The 18987-nt window shown below is 39.3% G+C and overlaps 1 protein-coding gene across 1 annotated transcript; it reads right to left on the reverse strand.

Annotated features, from left to right (window-relative positions):
* Nucleotides 1-17598: 17598 nt before the first annotated feature.
* Nucleotides 17599-18082, reverse strand: LOC131332627 (protein LEAD-SENSITIVE 1-like). The gene is made up of 2 exons (XM_058366925.1): nt 18064-18082; nt 17599-17951 (listed from the first exon to the last, which is right to left on the reverse strand). The coding sequence occupies exons 1-2, from the start codon at nt 18080-18082 to the stop codon at nt 17599-17601; spliced, it is 372 nt and encodes a 123-aa protein (XP_058222908.1).
* Nucleotides 18083-18987: the final 905 nt, after the last annotated feature.

Raw genomic sequence — 18987 nt, forward strand, 5'->3', positions numbered from 1 at the left:
GAAACCTAAAACTCACGCTCCAAAGGCTACAGGACCATAGGACCAAACTCCACCAATGTCCTTTTACACCACTGATGTATATTTCAATTTGTATACTGAGAACGTAGCCTCCCATTGATTTACAATGTCAAAATTGGTTAGCCGAATGGGTACATGCAACTTGCAACAAGAGACGTACTATATAGTAGTAGGGTGGACGCACCCTTAATACCTATTCTATTTACTAGATGGCAAATTGGTTGGCCACATGAGTAGCTCATGTTTGAACCCGATCGAGGAAAACACAATCCCTTCTTTTGAATTTTTCATTATGTTTATAATTTGAAATACTTTATTTTCAGATCAAGTTACACGCACTTTAACTAATTTTGCTAGGAGACAAATCTCACCGTTGATGCCAAAGGACAAATCTCACAGTTGAGTAGCGGAGAACCAAACTAAAATAATATATATAGACTTACCTTAACAAAAATTGATAACACTTCAAAATTTTCGAGCTTGAGTCGACCTAGAAGATTTTTAGCCAGAGATCAGATAACAAATTTTTTAAGTCTTAAGTATGGACTAGCATGTCAATTCCTTGGGATTTGAATAGAACCTTTTTTATCCATATAATTGGTATGTTGATTTCTTTTGTCATAGTTATTACTGACATAAGTGTTAATTTAGTCCGATAAAGTTCAATAGTTGGTGGTTGTTTGAACTTAGTAAAAGAAAAATAGTTGAAGATGAGGGCTTTTTTGTTCCTTTGTTACGAGGTACTAAAATCGGAAAACCTGAAATTAATTCTCACAGAAACAAGGGATAATGGCGATAATAAAAATATATGAAGGTGGACGTCATGTGGAAACACTGTCAAGTGGCGCCTTCAACTCCGTTTTTACCAGACATTTTGATGGAGCATACGACAATCAAAATGCATGGATCCTATCTTAACTTAGGGTAAAACAGGAGTCTGGTGCATCACGTGGTAGTTGGTGTGGCGGCGTTCGAAGAGAATGAGTTCCGTCAGAAAGGTAGTGGAGTAAGTAATTTGGCAGGAGAATATTCCGGGGACGTGTGTGTGAAAGGAAAGGTGTGTCAAGACTCTTCGTCTCCTTCTCTCTAAGACTTTTCTGCTTCTGCCGCCGCCGGGGGGAGGTGACCTCCTTCCCTCCTCCCCTCGGGCCTCCCTAACCTCTCTTCTCCCCTTCTCCTTTCTTCTACTTCTCTCCCCGATCCTCGTTCTGCCGTTCAAGCCTCTTTTCTGACGCCAATCGGGCCTGTTCTGCTGTTACCCCCGTCAGTTTCTTCCTTGGCTGGATCCGATTTTGTGTCTAACGGCTAGGCGATTTTGGCTGCTGGTGACGATTGTCGTTTGGGCGATTTGGTTCTCCGGTGGGTTCCTTCTCTTGTGGTACCTGTTTTTGCTTAATGGCGTGGGGACCCTCGCGGCTTTTGGTTTCGTTGCCTTCCTTTTCCGGCCGGGCTAGCTTCGTCTCCGTTCAATGGCCTTCAAGTTATGTTTTGGTGGTGGGTGCGAGCGTGCATCGCCGTTACTCGGCTTTTGTGGCTACTGATGGTTTGTGGAGGTGGTTATTAGGGCTATTGGATGGTGGTGTGGATCTAGCCGGAGCTCTGGTTTGGTTTCGTTTTCAAAGGTTTGAAAAGGGCGGCGACTGTTACGAGTGCAGACAACCTTCAGCAATGAAAACGATATTTCAAGGACTTATGGTGTAATTTTCACATAGGACCTGACCTATTTTACACTATAGTTATGTAATTAGGTTAACTTATTTTTTAGAGAAAAAACAGAGAGAGGCGAGAGAAAACGCAAGTCTCAGAGAGATTGCGAGAAGACTTGTACTCTTGATTCGATTTCATAGTGGACTGGTGTAGCTCCCGTGGTTTTTCCTCCCGTTGAGGTTTTCCACGTATATCTTGTTTTTTTTTTCCGTTACACACTATTATATCTGTTTGCTTGTGATTTCTGTGATCCTAGTTTCCAAGATCCGTAGGGCATTGTGAGTTGAACAAGGAGTTCAATTCCTAACAACTGGTATCAGAGCCGCAGGTTGCGGTAGGGTTTTGTCCGACAAATTAGGGTTTAATCTTGTTCGGGCAGCCTAGGGTTTCAGTGGGAGATATGGGTTCTGAAGAAGGCAGTCAGAAGATAGCAAAGTTTGACGGGTCAGACTTCGCATACTGGAAGACGCAGATAGAGGACTATCTATATCAAAAGGATCTTTACCGTCCGTTGGAGGGTAAAGCAAAAGGAAAGAGTGCTTAAGAAAAAGATGCAGATTGGAATGTTCTTAACAGAAAGGCGTTAGTTATTCGCCTTTCCCTTTCTAAGGCAGTCACCCACAACATATTGAAGGAGAAAACAACGGAGGATCTTATGGAAGCGTTATCTAAGATGTACGAGCAACTGTCTGCTGTGAATAAGGTACATCTTATGAAAAAACTTTTCAACCTATCTATGGCAGAAGGGGTTTCCTTTATGTCACACCTCAGTGAGTTCAATACTATTGTTGATCAATTTACGTCTGTCGATATCGAGTTTGATGATGAGGTTCAAGCGTTGTTGATTCTGTCTCAGTTGCCAGAGACCTGGCAGGGTACAGTTACTGCAGTAAGTAATTCGGCTAGGAAAGAAAAGTTGAAATTGAGTGAGGTTGTTAGTTTAATTTTGACCGAGGAGGTCAGAAGAAATTCGATTGATTGTTCAGGTTCAGGTTCAGGCACTTCGGGTTCAGCCTTAAGTTTTCAGCAACAAAGGAGCAGAAGCCAAAGTAAGGGTGGTCAGAATCAGAACAGAAACAGGTCGAAGTCGAAGTCGAAGTTGAAGGGCAGCAAGGGAAATCAGAGTAAATCTCAAGCTTTCCAAGTTCGGCCCATTAAAGGTGAATGTTGGAATTGTGGTCAGACAGGCCATATGTCATCAATTTGCAAAGCACCGAAGAAGAATAAGGATGAGCAGGAGGCTCATGTTATGCACGATGCACTTATTCTTGCTCTGAACAGTGACACCGATTCGTGGGTTATTGATTTAGGGGTCTCATTCCATGCCACTGCTAACAGGGAAGTTCTGCGGAACTATTTAGCAGGGGATTTTGGGAAAGTATACTTGGGTGAGGATCAGCCGTGTACTATTGTGGGAGGAGGTGATGTTCAAATTACTATGCGGGGGTTCAAATGGTGTCTGAAAGATGTCAAACACGTTCCGAATTTGAAGAGGAATCTTGTTTCCATTGGGCAGCTTGCAGCAGCGGGTTATACATCGACATTCACAGAGGACATGTGGAAAGTCTCCAGCGGTACCATAGTGGTGGCTAAAGGGAGGAAAGTTGCTTCACTTTACTTGACTTCACATGGTAGTGACACACTTGCAGTTGCAGACAGCAAGAAAGGTTCAGATCTGTGGCACAATAGGCTGGGACATATGAGTGAGAAGGGAATAAGGTTTTGCAGGCTAATGGGAAGCTACCAGAGTTAGAGTCAGTGGATATTGACATCTATGAGGATTGCATCTTCGGCAAACAGAAACGGGTTAGTTTTTAGAAAGGCGGCAAGCCTCTCAGGGCTCAGAAACTAGAACTTGTCCATACAGATGTTCGAGGTCCAGCTACTGTGCGTTCTCTTGGCGGTTCTTACTACTACGTTACTTTTGTCGACGATCACTCGAGGAAGGTATGGGTATTCTTCATGAAGCATAAGTCAGAGGTCTTTGAGGTCTTCAAGAAGTGGAAAGCCGTGGTTGAGAATGAAACAGATTTGAAAGTGAAGCAGTTGAGGTCTGATAATGGTGGAGAGTATGAGTTGGGTGTGTTCAAGAAAGCCTGTGCTCTTTACGGGATTCGTTTAGAGAGGACACCCCCAGGGACTCCGCAGCATAATGGCATCGCAAAAAGGATGAACGGGACTTTGACTGAGCATGCGAGGAGCATGCGGATACATGCAGGTTTGCCTAAGAAGTTTTGGGAAGATGCAGTTAGCACAGCAGCATATTTGATCAATCATGGGCCATCAGTTCCATTGAACTTTGGGATACCGGAAGAGGTTTGGAGTGGCAAAGAGGTAACTCTTTCACATTTACGGATTTTTGGTTGCTTGTCTTATGTGCATATCAGCGATAAGGAAAGGGATAGGTTTGATCCCAAATCGCAGAAGTGTACGTTCATTGGGTATGGCGGAGATGAATTTGGTTATTGATTTTTTGACTATAAAAACAGGAAGATAATCAGAAGCAGGGATGTTGTATTTAATGAAAAGGTAATGTACAAAGACAGGGACAGCAAACAGAACAATGAGAATGACTCTACAGATGGGGACACTTCAAAGTACTTTGGGTTAGAGGATCTTTCAGATGACAGAAGGGTTGAGCCAAGTTCCAATAGAACAGATGGGGCAGTTTCAGATGAGGCAGTTCCAGAGACAGAGTCTAGCTCACCGGTCAGAGATTTGAGGAGGTCAACCAGGGTACCCAAACCTAATCCCAAGTACCTTTCGTCATTAGATTACTTGCTTTTAACAGACAGTGGAGAGCTAAAGTGCTATGATGAGGCTTTGCAGGTTAGTGAGTCAGCTAAGTGGGAGCATGCAATGCAGGATGAGATGGATTCTCTTTACTCCAATGAAACTTGGGATTTGGCTACTCTTCCCGCAGGAAAGAAGGCTTTGCACAATAAATGGATTTTTCGGATTAAGCAAGAAAATGATGGTAAGAAGAGGTATAAGGCTAGATTGGTCGTAAAGGGCTTTCAACAGAAGCTGGGGATCGATTATACAGAGATATTTTCCCTAGTTGTGAAGCACATCACTATCAGAGTGGTGTTAAATTTAGTTGCTGCTGAAAATCTTTTCCTTGAGCAGTTAGATGTGAAAATTGTATTTCTTCATGGTGACTTAAATGAAGAAATCTATATGAAGAAACCTGTTGGCTTCATTGAGAAAGGAAAAGAAGAAATGGTGTGTAGACTCAAGAAGAGTTTATATGGTTTGAAACAGGCTCCCAGACAGTGGTATAGAAAGTTTGATGGTTTTATGCAGCGCAACGGCTACAAGAGGTGCAATGCAGATCACTGTTGTTACTTCAAGAGGTTTGAATCTAGTTACATTGTTTTATTGCTTTATGTCGACGATATGCTTGTAGCAGGATCCTGTGTTAGGGAGATAAACAGTTTGAAGCAACAGTTGGCAACAGAGTTTGCTATGAAGGATCTGGGTGCAACAAAGCAAATACTTGGGATGAGAATCAGCAGGGATAGGGCTCAAAGGATCTTGCTATTGAGTCAGGATGAGTATATTGAACGTGTTCTGGAAAGGTTCAATATGCAGAGTGCTAAGGCAGTTAGCACGCCCTTGGGAAGTCACTTCAAACTTTCTCAGGGTCAATCACCCAAGACAGATGCAGAGAAGGAATACATGGCCAAGGTTCCTTATGCCTCGGTCATCGGTAGCCTGATGTATGCGATAGTGTGCATGAGACCAGATATTGCCCATGCAGTGGGAGTTGTAAGAAGGTTTGCTAGCAGTCCAGGGAAACACCATTGGGAAGCAGTCAAGTGGATCTTGCGTTACTTGAGAGGTACCACTAATTTGCCACTTTGTTTTGGGAGAGGGAAATTGACAGTACAGGGATATGTGGATGCAGACTTTGCCGGTGATCAGGATACGTGGCGAAGCACCACGGGGTATGTTTATACTGTTGGTTCAACAGCGGTGAGTTGGGTTTCACGTCTGCAGAAAATAGTGACATTATCCACGACAGAAGCTGAGTATGTGGCTGTGACTGAGGCTGCAAAGGAGATGATTTGGTTGAAGAGTTTTTTGGAGGAGCTGGGTTTGAAGCAAGAGAACTGTGTTCTTTTCAGTGACAGCCAGAGTGCTATACACCTTGCCAAAAATCCAATGTTCCATGCTAGGACGAAGCACATCGATTTGAGGTACCATTTCATTCGTTCGCTTTTGGAGAATGGGGATTGTTATTAGAGAAGATTTTGGGAAACAAAAATCCAGCAAATATGTTGACCAAGCTTGTTATTGTTGAGAAACTGAAGTTGTGTTCAACTTCAGTTGGCCTTCATGTTTGAAAAAGATGATGGGGCTGAAGCCACACCAAGAGGGGTCAGATGACTACGTCTGCGTTGATTGAGATTTGGGTTTGCAGTTGTTTGTTTGCTTGATGCTTCGGTTATCTTCAAGTGGGAGATTGTTAAGAGTGCAGACAACCTTCAGCAGCGAAAACGATATTTCAAGGACTTGTGGTGTAATTTCCACATAGGACCTGACCTATTTTACACTGTAGTTATGTAATTAGGTTAACTTGTTTTTTAGAGAAAAAACATAGAAAGGCGAGAGAAAACGCAGGTCTCAGAGAGATTGCGAGAAGACTTGTACTCTTGATTCGATTTCATAGTGGATTGGTGTGGCTCCCGTGGTTTTTCCTCAAGTTGAGGTTTTCTACGTATATTTTGTGTTCTTTTTTTTTTCCGTTATGCACTATTATATCTGTTTGCTTGCGATTTCTGTGATCCTAGTTTCCAAGATTCATAGGGCGTTGTGAGTTGAACAAGGAGTTCAATTCCTAACAGCGACGGCAACGGTGGGTTTGGGGTTCGTTTAGTAGTTGTTTAGGATTGGGGTTTTGTGTCTTTCTTTTTCTGGTTTTTGGGAGCTTGTTTTAGGTATGTGCAGTTGATTTGGGGCTTTTCAGAGGTGATGTTCTCGGTGGCAATTAGGAGGCAATGGTAGAGTTTTTCAATTGCAAGGAGCTTGGCAGTGTTGGAGCATTGGCGGTAATACTTCTCGTCGGCGGTTTTGCGGTCCAGTCACGGTGGAGTGGTGTCCCGGTGGTAATGGGTGGCAGTTGGGATGCGGGGCGTTTGCGGCTGGCTCGGAGAGTTTTTGAGATCAGCGATATACGGCAGGTTCACGACGGTCTGCGTGACAGTAGCGGCGTTTCAAATCCTAATTGAGTTTGTTTGGACAAGGATTTGTTCAGGTGTGGCGACAGTTCGGGAGTAAGGCAGCAGTTTGGATTTGGAGGTGTTTTTAGCGCTTGTGTCTCGGGTACCTATGGAGATTAAATAATTTTTATTTTTTTGTACTCTTATGCTTTTAATCTCTATAATTTTTAAATCCAGTGATTAATAAAAAAAATTGCTGATAAAAAAAGAGAATAAAAGGAAAGATGTGTCAGAGGAGCTAACGAGTAGGGGGTGCCCACCTCGGGAAGTGAGATACTCCTACTAGCACTAGCTACTACTAGTAACAACGTGGTGGGGGCCCTGATTGATCTGGAGAATGTGGGGTTTGTAGGGATCATCTTCTGATACCAGGCTTCTGCCATTGCCCCCCACTACTCATACCAAACCTCGACTCCTTCTCGATACCTCCAAAAAGATGCATAATCAAAAGAACAAAGAGCTTTTACATTTTGAGTATTGAGATTTTGGATTCTTTCTCGGTGCATAATTTTTAATAAATTTTTTATTAATCGTTACACTTATTTCTCTTAATAATTACGAAATTTTTATAGGTACTTAAACGGCTGTCATTTACAAGAAGCAGCACAAAGAAAATTCCGTCAAAAATTCAATATAAAATTCCATCAGAGATTCGGAATACAAACGGAGCCTCTAGACACTTCCATCTAAAATTGTGATTCTTTTATATCAGTCCGGATCTAGTTAGGAATTCCGGATTTTGGCTAAAATACGGACTTAATTATTTTTTACCGGTCAAAAATCGTCCGTGGATGCTTAGCATGGAAAACACATTCGAACGGCTACGATCATGGTCCACACCAAAGCCAAAATCTGAGATTCCTGACTGGATCCGGACTGTCTTTTATATATATCTGCAACTTTTGCATGATTAGAATCGAACAAATTGATAGCCCACTTGACTCATGGCACTAGTCAGAGTGAACTCAACTTGCGGCCGCCTTCAACTTGCAGAATATACATATATACACCTTGTGAATCAAGTCAAGGTGCAAATTGGGATGCCCTACTGTTTAGATTTTGCTTATAACTATTATCTTGTAGCATGAAAAAGAAATGCCATGAAAAAAAAAAAGTTTATTTTTTGGTATTGTATTTTAATTTATATTCAATCTTAAATTTAATTTGTTCTAAGGGCGTATAAATTTGGGTGCAATAAGCTATAGTTGCAGTTAATGCACAACACGTCATTTTTTTATGTGAGTCGTGATGTTTTAACTTAATTTAATTTAGTAGCTATCTTACCCACTCTGGCAAGTTCATGACTGTCCGGATTGTACGTCTTAACCTAGCTAGTGGGGTTATAGTTCTTTGGCAATAATGATATTCTACAATCTCCATACATTATTGTAGTAATATTCACACAAGTTAATAAAATCTTTTCATATGTTAAAACAATGGAAAGATCATAAACTAATAAAGAAACAAAAAATGGAAAGAATATCATAGAAGCTAGACGAAATTAAACTCTTTTGTGTAACAAGTTTAAAATGACGGCCCATGACGTGTTTTGATAATTAATACCCGCCAAGGACAAGTTACGAACATTTGTTAATGCCTTGGCGGGTATTAATTATCAAAACACGTTCTTGCCCGTCATTTTCCCTTATTTCAAAAGTTACATGTTACCCAGGGCCGGCCCAAGCACAAGGCCCATGAGGCCTGGATCCTGGGCATCCCAAAAATCCAAAATTTTAGGGGCACTCCAATATTTATACAACTTTGGTTTGAAAATGACTCTTTTTAAACTCAATAGAATGAAAAAAATACCCAATTGGAGGTAATGAGTTAGTCCAACCCACTATTCCATAAGCCCAAGTGCCGAACTTCAATATTGTGATTGTTCTGTAAAAATTATTAGGGAAAATGACCGGCCCAGAACGTATTTTGATAATTAATACCCGCCAAGCATATGCTAAGAATATTTGTTAATGCTGAAAATGTCATTGGCGGATATTAATTATCAAAACACATCATTAACCGTCATTTCCCCAAATTATTAAGTAGTATTACGTAACTCTTTAAGAGCACACTTTTTTTTACTATTAGGTTTTGGACACTAAAAACCTTGGGTCGACCCTGATGTTACTGATGTAGTTAGTAGGTCGTACATTATTTTGCAATGGCGCGACTGACTTTTTTCTCCACTTTTATGTACGATGATGGTATAGAATTATGTGTTCCATTCTCGTTATTATCTATTTCGATTCAGAGGGGACAGAACATCTGGGTCATATAGTTAGGTTTCACTCCAAATCAAAAGAATGTCCGTATGCAATGGAACTCGCTCAATTTAAGCCCTTGATGGTGTTTGATTACATCATTGCTTAAATTTCCTTACTTAGATCGACCAAACAAAAAGATTGATCAGCATTTGCGCCATATGCGGTTTGAGTTCTCTTTAGTCCAAGGTTTTGGACTAGACGAGACAGTTTAATTCTAAATGATCCAGTCAGAGTTTCTTAGCAACTCTGAACCATGTATTACCACAATGGATGCACAGTTCCGTCCAGTCCAAATCAAGGACTGACGAGAATCCAATTCCTATTGTTTAGATGAAAATAGCATGAACCCTTTCGGCAAATCTTTCTAAACCAGAGTCAGCATGTTCTTAGCCTGAACTACAAGTTGAAGTCTGAAATAGTTCAAATTGGAATCAATAGTACACCCACAAATGAAAGTTACCATCATATATACTATGTGCAACTTTTTCACTCTCCCTCTGTCAACCATAGACATAGAGAGTATCCAATGTCTATGCCCTCAAGCTTATAGGGGACACCCATTATTGATCATGATAGATAGCCAAAGGAATGTTGTACACAGAATTTTCTCAACACAATATTATATACTATAGATCTCTATATTAAGACACATATATGGGTCCCCTACCACAGTCTCCAATCTGGCATGAGAATCTTGACTTAGGCACCAACTTACCCACCCCAAATCTCTGCTTTTTCTCTCTTTTTCCCTTGTGTATTCTAGTAATTTATTTTCTAATTAGCTTTTAGGTATCAATAATGCCAATATTAACTCCTTAATTCTGAACAGAATGTTGTTTCTTTGCTCCTATTAGTCTTGTAACAATTTCAAGATTAATGAATTTTTTTTGCCGTTCAAAAAAAAAATTGTGTGGTGGTTAAGAGTCAAATGATACCCAAAAAAAAAAAAATGAAATTTTGGTACGCTTTAATGTATATTAATATCTTTTCACAATTATTTAGTATTCAATTTTCACACATCTTAATACGCTTTGAAATGTTAATCACCGCCCGTTAGGCATTAGTGGTCGGCATTTTCTTTTAGATAATTGTTGGATTGTTCCCATGATTCTCTCACCCAATAACAATCCTTTCATCCAAGCTTTTGCTCACATAAAATCACATACATGGGGGACCATTTGATCTCTCATTTTACAGCCATTTTAGCAAAGATAAAGCTTCCTTTTGTGCAATAAATGATTGAGGGAATCACTCAATAGTCAAGATAAAGGTTTTTTAAAGACACTTTGATTTCGTTGTTTGCTTGTTAGTAAATATTGGTAATTATAAGTCGTGGCTTTAGGGTCCTTGCAAAGCCCACCTTCATCTATAGTGGAGAGAGAGAGAGAGAGAGAGAGAGAGAGAGAGAGAGAGAGAGAGAGGGGCCATTGCCATTGCAGAAGCAAAGTTGCCTTATTCTCATCATAAGAGCCCTCCATTTTTAGCCAACAAAAGCTTATAATTTTGTCCCCTGGAAACAACACACGCTTCATCATAGCCGTTGAGAGCTAAGTCAACGGCATCCAAAAAGTTTTGTTCCCATTGTTTTACGGAGTAAAAGATGGCAAGATAATCGTTTTGGTGTGATATGATCATATAAGCCTGTTTTGTGATTTTGTTCATTCATTCTCTTGCTCCTGCTGCGAACGATGCGATTTGTTACATTCGTAAGAGAATGCAAGAGTGCAATTTCTTTCAACCACCTAAAGAGTAGATCGATGAACTTTATTTTGCATGGTGTCCGTACAGCCAGATTTCACTTTGATGACTCAAACCATTTATTTTGAAACTATTGATTTTTAATGAAATCATTCAAAAAATGCAATTCCGTTGGATATTTTAATTTTAAGTAGTTAATCTGGGTATTCAAGTTTTGGTCCACATTTGTAACGTAACATTGCAAACCGAAACAAGTGTTCTTCGATCAAATACTTATCCACATGAAATTACTTAAACATTTCTTCTGCTCATCGAAATGTGATCCATGATATCCACAAAAATTGAGTAATGAACAAAATAACTCTCCAGTTATTTTTTTTTTAAAAAAAAAACAAAAAAGATTTCTAAGGACATATAACTAGTGGTGTTCCAAAAATGCACCTAGTTACTTTTATAAGCGTGCGTTATTCCTTAGGGAAATATTCGATCAAGCTAGCTACCAGAAGGAGGTGGACCAATTTGGGAAAAAGGGAAAGAGAATGATGGAGTGAAACTAGCAGTAGCACATGTAATTGTTTTTTTAGCATAAAGGGAGTTTCAACTTTCAATTTTCTCCTTCATGCAAGGTCAAAAATTAAAATGGTTTCCAGTTTTCACCAGGCCATCGGGAACGAAAACGATCACGATGTAAATAAATATGACAATGATTAAGCGACATGCACGATGCCTAGCTCCTAAATCCCTAGCTTGTCGACAATGATTTAGCGACACAATGCCTCGATCCTAAACCCCTTGTCAAAAAGTTTTATAATTGCGGGTTACATTCAAAGTTCTTGTGTTACTGCGGAAAATGAAGGGAACTTAATTTGTGTTATAGATGCTTGATCTCCTTTATTTGGTCCACAAATTAGTACACAAGTATAAGACCCGAACAAGTTTTTTTTTTTCCCAGTGAGAGAACTCTCTCATTGAAAGACCAAACACAGAATAATACAAACTCGGTCCAAAAAACCTGCAAACTAAAAATGGTCATGCAAGGCCAAACAGAAATCAAACAACACAGCAGCATGGATCAGTAATAGGCTTAATAGCTAGTAAAACTAGGGCAATTATTACACTGATTAATTTAGTTTTTGCAAGATTAAAGCAGGTTATGGATCAGTAACTGTTCCGAACAATTTATTTTAGATAGAGATAAGTTTGAACAAGTTAAAATTGTATCTTTTCGCTTACACACTTGCACTTGAAACTAGTACTAAGATCCTGTTCCTCTAAGATTCTTATTTTTGAAGTATTTACTTTTTACTTTACAATACAAGATAATTCTATCACAAAACATCGCCTTTAATTTAAAAAGCAAAATTCCATCACATCAACCTTAAATGTGAGACCCGCTCCAAATCCCTCAAATCCCTCAACGCTCTATGTGGGGCCCACACGGAGACCTGCACTCCATGTGGTGCGGTGATCATAGCATTTCTGTTAAGTGAATGCAATGATAATTACTGTATATACTAGTCCCTGGTGTGTGTTGAAGGACGTTACCTCGGAATGTAGGATTAAGTTAGCCTTGGCAGCGCAATTCCCAAACAGGTGAGGTCCCCTGCCCCAGCCATAGTTGAAAAGCCCAACACTCTCTGACACTTGGTTGCCCCAAACCAACAATACTTAACTGCCACTCCAAAAGTACTGTACAACCAGAGAATGTCCCCTAGCTAGGACTCTCCCTTGCACCCTCTCGATCCTAATGCAACTTTCTCGGTTCAATAATATATCCCCTGCAACTGCATTGCATATGTTTTATTGTTACTCCATTAGTACTACTAATGTACATCACTACAGGCCCAGTTCACCTTGACAATCCCGACGATTTTATTACCCCTCACGGTCAAAATTCGTATCGGGGAGCTCGCCGCGCGCTCGGGATGGGAAACTTCTTTAAAATTGCCATACTTTCTTTGAAAATTAATCAATGATGATGTAATCACGACGTCTGCTTACGAGACATTATTCTTGTGTTCGTATATGCTGCAGTGCAGCTGGAAATTGTAATTCCTCTCCCTCGTATCGATTGAGGAAAAAAAAAGAATTAAATCATGAGTATGTGTAATGGCTAATACACAAAAGCGACATAAATAAAAAGGAAATACTAATAACAGCCATATGGGCTGTCATGTCAATATAAATACGAAAAACACCACACACACACACAAAAAAAACACTCAATTTTCAATGTGTTATATTGCTTTGAAAAGTATATCAAAAATTGTGTTTTTTTTTCTTGTTCTATTGGCATGGCAATCCAATTCAATAGCATAAGCCAAAAAAAAAAAAACTAAAAAATTAGGTGCATGTATTTCTAGAGCAATTATTCAATGGTCTAGAGGCATCGCCGCACCGCTATGTAGGAACTTTTTTGAGGGAGGACAAGAGGGTAATTTTATCTACCAAACTCACTTAGGCAATTGCTGATTAGGGAGAGCAACCCTCTTCTTTATCACAAACTCATGTGAAGTCTATACACTTAGCACAAAGATTCACATCAATGTGTAGGAAATTATTTTAGTGCACAATATGACGATGTCCCAAGACCACCTTCAATTTTTTGTATTCCTATTTGTAAATCGAAAAGAATATGAATACATACCCCACGTTACTTCTTTAGGACCCATTTTGAGTTCCACAAAGATAATCTTATTTTGATACAGGTAAAAACATTTCCGGAACATTCAATTTTGCTTGAGAATTTAGGCCTAAATTGTGAAGCAAAATTGAATATTTTGTAAGCATTCGTACCGATATTCAAATGAGATGATATTTTTTTACAAAAACTCTAAACAACATATTATTTTGAACAAAATGAGCTACTCGGCTCATCTTTTTGGGACACAAAACGGGTCAGTACTCATAGCACGGCCGTTTGTAAATTGTACTCCTACTGCGTGGTAAATTTATCGGTACTAGTGGAAATAGGCTGAAAAGCACGCAATAAATACCCAGGGGCTTTTCTTTACTGTCGGGAGACAGAGCTTGCATCTGGCTGGACGGTTCAGATGCTTTTACTGACAGTCGCCGGACTGTAGTCGGGAACGATGGCCGAGATAATGAGGTCCCCCCCCCCCCCCACCCCCACAACCACCCACCTTGGCCTTGAATCTCCTGCTGCAACGTCACTTGTTAATGATGACTTCTTTGCACATGATGGCATTAGACGTAACTTGTTTGAAAACAGAAGGGCGGGCTGCCCTACTGGCTACGGGATTGTAGAGCGGTCAATCCGGCCGTTAATTTCGATAATGGACGATTCGGATTTTAATTTGAGCAATGGACGAGTCGGATTAAATCCGATCTATCGGTTTCAAAATGGACGGCTAGAACAGCCACCCTAGAGCTCTTGTGCAGGCTGTACTACTGGGTTTCCAAATTTAAAACCAGGCCCGGTAGGATTTCTGATAGCCCAGGTGCCACACATACAGGCCCAGTCGAATGTTAGATAGCCCATAGCTAAACGGACGCCTTGGCTTTCTAAAACAAATTGGGAAAATGAAGGCCCATGACGTGTTTTGATAATTAATATCTGTCAATGACATTTTCAATATTAACAAATGTTCTCAGCATGTCCTTGGCGGGTGAAGTATTAATTATCAAAACATGTCCTTAGCCGTCATTTTCCCATAAAAAATCTAGTTTGAAGTTTGAACGGCTAGTGTTTGGACTAGCCTAGTTACCAGGGGCTGACGTATGGGGCACAAGCGCACACCTCCCAATTATTTCATTGACTATACTTATTTTAATACGCCATAAAATGAAGCTGGTGATCTGCCCATCAAACTTCACAATTTCAAAATGAGTCGCCATTGAAACAATAACCAATTGCACATATGCGAGAAATCAACAGTTGTCTAATTTAATGAATTTATAGAGTGATATAAACCTATGAAATAGCTAGTGTTGGGCGGATAAAATAATGGAATTTCAAATTTCCTTTTGATTTGGGTAAGCGAATTTTTAGGGGTACGATGGGGAATTTAGTTGGTATTAAAACTCTTTCAATTTACCCCTTTTTTTTTTAAAAAAAAAAAAAGAAGAATGAAAGGGTAATAATGTTTTACAACATATTATGTTAGCTTTTTAAAATAGAATTTCGTTTTAAGATATTGACAAAAGAAAAAGACCACATTTGAGACGAGGAGTACTACACATTTGCATCTGTAATGTGTCTCCATGACTCTTAAAAATACATTGAATTAAAGATTGTGGTTTTTATTAACTTGGTATTTTAAACAACAAATTAATGATTTATTTCCATTTAAAGTCTTGGCTATAAAATCCGCTATAGCAACTAAGTTGAAATGTTAAAAGAAATGAATAATCTATCAGGGCAACAATATCTACGATCTACTAATAGATTATAAAGGGATTAAAATGACCTCTGAATACCAAAATATTGAGACGGAGTAGCATTAATTTAATGGGAAGAAAAATTGTCATGAGGGGTTTGTTATTTCAACAATTATTAATGCATTTATGTTTTGATGGATCGATATTGCAACTAGGGGTAGAAAATAGGTGCAATTTTAGCATTTATGTATTGTCCCCTGATCTGATCATGTCACTCCAGAAACAAAAATGATCTCAAATTAATGCAGCCTTCGGTTATTTATTATTTACAGTACTGGTGGTAAATTTTTGGTTGGGTAGAACTATATACTTAAGGGGTAACCCAATACCCCTTCACAAGACCTCATCCAAACGAGCCCTTATGTTACTACAAATTACAAGTTGTCTAGTTTAATGAATTTATAAATTACAAGTTGTCTAGTTTAATTGAAGACGGCGATCTTGTGGTGTGGCAGTGGTGGTGAAGGTTGCTTCTAGGGTTAGGTTTTTGTTTTGCATTTATATATGTTGTCAGTATTTCGCCTCCGCATGGGGACTTTTTCACCCGTTTGTGGGTGTTTTCCGTGGTTTGGTATGTTGGTTTTTGTGTGTGAGTTGTTGGGTTTGGTCCGCTTCATTGCTTGGTCTGTTAGGATTTTAGAGTATTGGTGCTTTTATTTGGGAAGTCTTTCCGCCTTTGTGGCCGTCCACGCCTGTGTTAAAGGATGGATGTACTCTTCGTATGTTTTTTCCGATGATTATCAATGATAATGTTATCCTTTTGGAAAAAAAAAAGAATTTATAAAGAAATACAAAAAAAAAAATGACATCACCTTATTCCTGGATCGAATTTAAATTCCATGTTCAAGTACCAACATTGCAATCTATCTGAACCGAAATTAATGGTTAGTATTGGACGGATAGGCTAATGGAATTTCAATTTTCTTTTTGATGGGGTGAATTTAAAATCTTGATTTGTAATTAATAATGTCCATATTCATGATTTGTAACGCTCATCACAACTGGAAACATGGTTTTATGATTTTGTATAAATCGACTGGACATCATTGACCAAGACTCTCTTTTTTTGGATAATACAGGGTATTGATTGCCAGTTATTATTATGAAATACAACTGCTTATATCCATCCATCCATCCATTATTTGACAAAGATCCAAATGACTATTTTTGGCCCCTCTAGCTGAAATGGACTTTAATATTGCCCATTTTCTTTCTCAGTGTCATTTGCATTGTGAGAGCTATACTTTTACCTGGATTATTATATATCTGATTTTTGTTTTTTTTTTTTTTTGAGATATCGAAAATGATTTTGTGGGTGGGTTGGTTTTCACCTTAGAAAAGCAGCCTCCGAATCAGTCATGCTGAGTAGGGTTATGGCGAGTGAACCTGCAAAACTCAAAGAATGTTAGGCTATCCGGCCGGGTTTTGGCCGGAATACACCTCTGATTCTTTAGTCAGTGATTGTATGAAGGAGAAGAGAGGAAACTAGAATTTCAGGAGCAGATTGTGTATACCTTTATTTAGGGGTGGAACCCTCCTTTTATATATAGGCTCTCCTTACTTAGCGTCTAAGATAACGAGTCTATCCGGAATACGCGCTTATCCCTATATATATCTCTGGAGTTTGATACTCAATAACGCTTATCAATAGCTTCCTCGATTAGAATTTGACTCCCATCTCGACTAGACACTTCTCTACTGCTCTTAAGCACCTTCTAGAATATTTCTTCGCCAACTGGACTTACTTCGTTCAATGAGACGGTCCATCCCAACCGGGCCAGTCCGTCTAAGTCACCCTCTACCCTAGAACAATCCACTAGGTTGACCCTATTAACTCGGGCCTAAAATCCGGCCCACCTTATATTTTAGATTGAGAACCAAGGAAAAGTTATAAATTACTTTCATTAATAAGAGAAATTAAGTTCTTCATGGTTAGATAATATCTTTATATCCAGATTACACTAATTAAGCATTAAAACAAAACAGAAGAAAATGACAAAAACAATCTGTTTACCTGCAGAAGCAATCAAAGGATGATGTTTATTGCTATACCCAACGACTCACATCAACACCATGCATCATGCACTGTATATCTTCTCTTCCACAAAAGAAACTAGGGCCTTAATTTCAACAGACATGGTGGGGTGCACACAGTGGTAACTGATACGTACGTACATGCGGTTAACAATATTATTTATTATAACGTGGTCCTCAGCACAATGAACCAACTAGCTAGCTAATTCAGAGATCGATTTCATCTTATAGTGACCGGGATTAAGCTGCCATCAAAATGATCCCCGATGGAACTTGTCCATGTCCTCGACCGGCACCTTAATAACATCTTCTCGAACACCAACGTCATTGGCATAACTACCCTTGCTAAACTTACGAACTCGCTCGGAAAACGTTCCCTTGGAAGAAGGATAAAGTGTTGCTGATAACTCAGGAAACACTGACAAAAGAGTAGCTATTTGACCACTCCTTCCCGCTCCCTTGTCATCGATTATCAAAATCCCTGTTCTACGGTACAAAGCAAAATCCTCGCAGTTATTCTTAACCAAATGATAGTTTCCGAATCCATTTTCGAACAGATACATGGCCCTCTGGACCACGGTGCTTTCCGGATCGGATTGAGCAACTGTGCACGTACCAACTCGGAGTTGAAACCGGAAATGACGTTATGTGACTCCATATTCGTAACGATACAAGGATCCATTTCCTGTGAAGCAGTCCAAGCAAGAGATGGATACCCGGATACCCCGCTCCCATGTTTTCGAGTTCCGCAATGAGGGTGATTTGGACAAGTTTTTTGTGGGCCCTCGGGAGCTGAACGACTCGAAGAAGGAGCACTTGAAGCCGTGAGTTTTCCAGGGGGCGCCGTGAAATGGATAACTGGGCAATCACCAATGTAAATGCCTGACAAATACAGTGATATCATCACAGAAACGCTATTACAATATGAGAATTAGACACCAACGGTGGGTTTTCGCTAGACTAATTAAATGGACCACAGTCTAATTAATTGCAATATATAGTCAAGTTGTTTCTACTAAATAATATTTTAGTTGATGTATGTGAGGTAAATAACTTGCCAAGAAATCCGTAAAAATATGGGCTTTTGTCTATCAGAAACAACACACGTGTTGAAGGATGAAAAGAAGGATCATAAAAGCAAAGCCAACATCGAAAATAGATCGATGATTATTACCGACCATGATGAGCGTAAGAAAAAAGAAATCTCCAACTGTAGATATGGTCGCCTGCTACGATCTTGCTCCTTTTAACTCGATTAGAAAACCCACCCATCTCTGTTAAAAGAAATGGTTAATTTATCAGGGCAACAATATCTACGATCTACTACTTCCTCCGTCCGGATTTAATCGTCCTTTGTTCTATTTTAACCGGCTAAAAAATGAGTTATATCTTTAAATCCGTAATGAATTTCATATTGAATATAAATCTTGTTTGATAGACCTCGATTAGTTCTATAATACAATATTTTCAAAATCACATAAAACATTATAAATTACAATATATAACAATTGAAAAGTGGCACAAACTGCCAAAAAGAACAATTAAATTAGGAGGGATGAAATAATAGATTATTACTCTTCGATGTACCCCAGTCTAGATCTATAAAAAAAAATTTGCCGAGAAAAAAAACAGATGGGTGA

Source organism: Rhododendron vialii, chromosome 7a, assembly GCF_030253575.1.
Source record: "Rhododendron vialii isolate Sample 1 chromosome 7a, ASM3025357v1".
In the NCBI taxonomy this organism is placed as follows: domain Eukaryota; kingdom Viridiplantae; phylum Streptophyta; class Magnoliopsida; order Ericales; family Ericaceae; genus Rhododendron; species Rhododendron vialii.